The 5,891-nt window shown below is 42.7% G+C and overlaps 1 protein-coding gene across 1 annotated transcript; it reads left to right on the top strand.

Annotated features, from left to right (window-relative positions):
- Positions 1-5,015: 5,015 nt before the first annotated feature.
- On the top strand, positions 5,016-5,609 carry LOC126426639 (uncharacterized). Its single transcript, XM_050088526.1, has 3 exons — positions 5,016-5,045; positions 5,147-5,294; positions 5,379-5,609. Exons 1-3 carry the CDS (start codon positions 5,017-5,019, stop codon positions 5,607-5,609), a joined length of 408 nt encoding a protein of 135 aa, XP_049944483.1. The 5' UTR covers position 5,016.
- The last annotated feature ends 282 nt before the right edge of the window (positions 5,610-5,891 follow it).

A 5,891-nucleotide genomic window follows, 5' to 3' on the forward strand; every position in this document is an offset into this window, starting at 1 on the left:
ATACTACGTAACTAATTTTTTTTTTCTTCACTACCCACAACACCAAACAGGCTACTATATCTAAATTATGCTTAATGAGATGGAGCAGTGGATAGCACAATGGAATCGTATTCAGAAAGACAGTGGTTCAAACCTGCGTCCAGGCATCCCATTTTAGATGTTCCGTTATATCTCTAAATCACTTCAGTGAAATGCCGGGATGGTTCCTTTCAAAGTGCAAAGCCTTACTTCCTTTACCATCCTTCGCTAATCTGAGCTTTTGATCCATCTCTAATGACCTCCTACGTCTAAATCATTATTTTGTACGTTTGAGAGAGATGCAACATCCTGACAAGAAAGTGATGCTGTAGCAGCTTCCACCATAGTGATGCAGAAGGAAATGACATGGAGGCTTCTGGGTGAATCAGACTGAATAGTGGAACAGCTATGGCCACCACAAGCGACATGGAATCAGGAGGAATTGCTACACCAATCCACACCAACAAAATCTAAGGAGACTGAAGATCGCTATTTTTGTGCAGCGCAACTACTTGCGCAGATACTTTGAAACAAAATCAGAATGGTAATGTGGGCAGTTTCATAAAATATCTGGCATCAGTTTGTGAAATCAATTAGAAGGCATAGAGCAAGACCACTGTAGCACATCAATAAACTGTGTGTGTTACCCGTATGCACACTGTTTAAACAAAATTTGATTGCTGTCTTGGAAATAAACTAAACCCTTATTACTTCCTGAGAGAACTGAATGTGAGTGTTTTCACATGACTCTTGGCTGTCTTCAAAATGACTGCTGTCAGCTATTGTAATTATGTAGCTCTGCACTACTAACCCCCCCCCCCCCCCCCCTCCCCACAACCTTTGACCTTGACGTTAATGGGAAGGCTTGCGTGATACAGATACAGATAACCATACTGTAGGTGCACCCAGAACAGAGGGGTATATGTTAAGAGGTCAGACGAACTTGTAGTTCCTGAATATGAGCAGTAGCCTATTCAGTAGTTGCAATGGGCAAGAGTCTGGGCAATTGACTCAACTGGCCTTGTAACATCACGCAAAATTGTCTTTCTGTGCTTGTACTGCAAACAGCTGAAAGCAAGGGGAAACTACAGCCATAAGTTTTCCTGGGGGCATACAGCTTTCCTGTATGGTTAAATAATGATGACATCCTCTCGGGTAAAACACTACAGAGGTATAATACTTCCTCAATTGGATTTCCGATCAGGGACTGCTCAGGAGAACATCATTATCAGGAGAAACAGAACAGGAGTTTTATGGATTGGAGCATTGAATGTCAGACCCCTTAACTGGGCAGATAGGTTGGAAAATTTAAAAATGGAAATGGATAGGTTAACGTTAATTATAATGGGAATTAGTTAGTTGATTGGCAGGAGAAACTGAACTTCTGGTCAGGTGAATACAGGGTCATAAATACAAAATCAGATAGGGGTAATGCAGGGGTAGGTTTAATAATGAATAAAAATTAGGAATGCGGATAAGCTACTACAAACAGCAGGGTTAATGCTTTTGCACAGTAGTACAGGTTTATATGCGAACTAGCTCTGCACATGATGCATTGAAGAAATGTATGATGAGATAAAAGAAATTATTCACATAGTTAAGGGAGAAAAAAATTTAATACTCATTGGGGACTGGACTTCAGTAGTAGGAAGAGGAGGAGAAGGAAAAGTAGTAGGTGAATATGGAGGTTTAAGAATCATGAAAGAAGGTTGTATGTGTGGAAGAGACCTGGAGACACCAAGAGATTTCAGATTGATTATACAGGGCATTACAAAAAGGTACGACCAAACTTTCAGGAAACATTCCTCACACACAAATAAAGTAAAGATGTTATGTGGACATGTGTCCGGAAACGCTTAATTTCCACGTTAGAGCTCATTTTAGTTTCGTCAGTATGTACTTCACTTCCTCGACACACCGCCAGTTGGCCCAACTGAAGGAAGGTAATGTTGACTTGGGTGCTTGTGTTGACAAGCGACTCGTTGCTCTACAGTACTAGCATTAAGCACATCAGTACGTACCGTCGACAGGTTAGTGTTCATCACGAACGTGGTTTTGCAGTCAGTGCAATGTTTACAAATGCGGAGTTGGCAGATGCCCATTTGATGTACGGATTAGCGCGGGCAATAGCCGTGGCGCGGTACGTTGTATCGGACAGATTTCCAGAACGAAGGTGTCCCGACAGGACGACGTTCGAAGCAATTGATCGGCGTCTTAGGGAGCACGGAACATTCCAGCCTATGACTCGCGACTGGGGAAGACGTAGAACGACGAGGACACCCGCAATGGACGAGGCAATTCTTCGTGCAGTTGACGATAACCCTAATGTCGGCGTCAGAGAAGTTGCTGCTGTACAAGGTAACGTTGACCACGTCACTGTATGGAGATTGCTACGGGAGAACCAGTTGTTTCCGTACCGTGTACAGCGTGTGCAGGCACTATCAGCAGCTGATTGCCCTCCACGGGTACACTTCTGCGAATGGTTCATCCAACAATGTGTCAATCCTCATTTCAGTGCAAATGTTCTCTTTATGGATGGGGCTGTGATCAAATTGTAAATTTTCACAATCGACATGTGTGGGTTGACAAGAATCCGCACGCAATTGTGCAATTACGTCGTCGACACAGATTTTCTGTGAACGTTTGGGCAGGCATTGTCGGTGATGTCTCGAATGGGCCCCATGTTCTTCCACCTACGCTCAATGGAGCAGTTATGATTTCATACGGGATACTCTCCCTGTGCTGCTAGAACATGTGCCTTTACAAGTACGACACAACATATGGTTCGTGCACGATGGAGCTCCTGCACATTTCAGTCCAAGTGTTCGTATGGTTCTCGACAACAGATTCGGTGACCGACGGATTGGTAGAGGCGGACCAATTCCGTGGCCTCCACGCTCTCCTGACCTCAACCCTCTCGACTTTCATTTATGGGGGCATTTGAAAGCTCTTGTCTACGCAACCCCGGTACCAAATGTAGAGACTCTTCGTGCTCGTATTGTGGACGGCTGTGATACAATACGCCATTCTCCAGGGCTGCATCAGCGCATCAGGGATTCCGTGCGACGGAGGGTGGATGCACGTATCCTCGCTAACGGAGGACATTTTGAACATTTCCTGTAACAAAGCGTTTGAAGTCACACTGGTACGTTCTGTTGCTGTGTGTTTCCATTCCACGATTAATGTGATTTGAAGAGAAGTAATAAAATGAGCTCTAACATGGAAAGTAAGCGTTTCCAGACACATGTCCACATAACATATTTTCTTTCTTTGTGTGTGAGGAACGTTTCCTGAAAGTTTGGCCGTACCTTTTTGTCACACCCTGTATGATGGTAAGACAGATTTGGGAAACAGGTTTTAAGTTCTATGACATATTCCAGGGGCAGATGTGGACTCTGTACACAATTTACTGGTTATGGACTATATATTAAAAATGAAGAAATTACAAAATGGTAGGAATTTCAGGAGTTGGGACCTGGATAATCTGAAAAAATCAGAGGTTGTAGAGTGTTTCAGTCAGAGCATTAGAGGACAATAAAAGGGGAATGGAATACAGTAGAAGGAGAATGGGTAGCTTTGAGGGATGAAATAGTGAAGGCAGGAGAGGATCAAGTAGGTAAAAAAAGACTAGGGCTAGTAGAAATCCTTGGGTAACAGAAGAAATATTGAATTTAATTGATGAAAGGAGAAAATATATAAACGCAGTAAATGAAGCAGGCAAAAGGGAATACAAAAGTCTCAAAAATGAGATCGACAGGAAGTGCAAAATGGCTAAGCAGGGATGGCTAGAGGACAAATGTAAGGATGTAGAGGCTTATCTCACTAGGGGTAAGATAGATACTGCCTACAGGAAAATTAAAGAGACCTTTGGTGAAAGGAGAACCACTTGTATGAATATCAAGATCTCAGATGGAAACCCAGTTCTAAGCAAAGAAGGGAAAACAGAATGGTGGAAGGAGTATATAGAGGGTCTGTACAAGGGCGATGTACTGGGGGGCATTATTATGGAAATGGAAGAGGACGTAGATGAAGATGAGGTAGGAGATATGACACTGTGTGAAGAATTGGTGAGAGCACTGAAACACCTAAGTAGAAACAAGGCACCGCAAGTAGACATCATTCCGTTAGAGCTACTGATACCCTTGGGAGAGCCAGCCCTGACAAAACTCTACCATCTGGTGAGCAAGGTGTATGAGACAGGCGAAGTATCCTCAGACTTCAAGAACAATATAATAATTCCGTATCCATAGAAAGCAGGTGCTGACAGGTGCGTGAACCACCAAACTATCGTTTTAATAAGTCACCATTGCAAATCAGACAAATGAAAAAACTGGTAGAAGATGGCCTCAGGAAGATCAGTTTGGGTTCTGTTCAAATGTAGGAACACGCGAGCCAATTCTGACCCTACTACTTATCTTAGAAGCTAGGTTAAGGAACGGTAAAGCCCGTCTCACACGGAGCAAGGTTCGCCGCAAGTTTGCGAGATGGTGTGCATGCCTGCCGGCTTGCAGGCAAGGGAGCCGGCTGTCTTCCATGCCGAAGCTCTCCCACGGTGCAAGATCGGCTGCTAGTTGTGTTGTGATCAGCTGCGTGTTGTATCGAACGAAGATGGCTGCTTCAGGTACAGATGTTCTGAACAAACTGGCATTATTAGCTCTTTTGGTGCTAAACGATGCAGAAATACATGCTACTGAGAGAAGAAGAAAGAAAGAATGGACGAAAAACTGGATTAAGAGGAGAAACGCTGGGAAAGGTGTGCTCTCCATGCTTCATAAAGAGTTGAGGTTAGTTCGCATAATACCTACTTTTCTTTGAAAAATATCACCATTTCATTACTGTTTGACTTTATAAATATACAAATAATGACTGTTATATACGACTTTATTTTATAGGATAGAAGATCGCACATCCTTTGCAAATTTTATTCGAATGGATGTATTGGTATTTGAAGAACTGCTTCGAATGGTTTCGCCTTTGATTCAGAAGAAAGACAATGTGATGCGTCAGGCAATTACGGCGCGGGAAAGGTAAGTGCATTATTATATGTTCGAAACAGAAAGTTAATTTTTATTTATAATCCATTGTAATTTTACGATCAATCTGAGACATGTTTAATATGCGTCTCTAGGCTTGCTGTCACAGTGCGTTTCCTAGCGACCGGAAACACTTACAAAGATTTGGCCTATTCTACACGAATAGCGAACAACACGCTCTCCCGTATGATACCAGAGACTTTGACGGCCATAGCAAGCGTGTTAGGAGATAATGCGACACAGGTAAGCTCAAGATAAATGCTATAAGTATTTGCTACGATTTTCTACTTGGTACGGCACGACTGTGAAGTAAAATGTAATTTGCAGTGTCCACGTGATCCTGCCGAGTGGAAAGTAATAGAAGATGGGTTCCACAGCCTCTGGCAATTCCCGCATTGCATTGGAGCACTTGATGGGAAACATGTCAAGTTTAGGCCTCTGCGCTCTGATGGTTCATCATTCAGAAACTACAAAGGTCACGACAGCATAGTTCTTTTAGCTCTAGTAGATGCTAATTATAAATTTTGTTTGTGGACATTGGCAGAAATGGAAGAATGAATGATGGTGCAATATTCAGAGAGAGTGCCTTGTTCATGAAACTCATGGATGGTTCATTAAATTTGCCACCAAGTCTCCACTTCCAGGTAGTGACATCTGTGTTCCCTACATGTTTGTGGCAGATGATGCTTTTGCGTTAAAGGAAAATTTAATGAAACCATATCCTGAACGTGACATAACACCTGAAAAAAGAATTTTTAACTACAGAATTTGTAGAGCACGTAGAGTTGTGGAAAATGCCTTTGGCATAATGTCAAACAAATTCAGAATTTTGCTGCAGAC

This window comes from Schistocerca serialis, chromosome 11 (genome assembly GCF_023864345.2).
Source record: "Schistocerca serialis cubense isolate TAMUIC-IGC-003099 chromosome 11, iqSchSeri2.2, whole genome shotgun sequence".
Classification (NCBI taxonomy): domain Eukaryota; kingdom Metazoa; phylum Arthropoda; class Insecta; order Orthoptera; family Acrididae; genus Schistocerca; species Schistocerca serialis.

Coding starts and splice junctions, on each gene's coding strand:
- LOC126426639 (XM_050088526.1), top strand. CDS start 5,017: ATGCGTCAGGCAATTACGGCGCGGGAAAG. Junction 5,046..5,146: donor GCAATTACGGCGCGGGAAAG/GTAAGTGCATTA, acceptor ATGCGTCTCTAG/GCTTGCTGTCACAGTGCGTT. Junction 5,295..5,378: donor TAGGAGATAATGCGACACAG/GTAAGCTCAAGA, acceptor TGTAATTTGCAG/TGTCCACGTGATCCTGCCGA.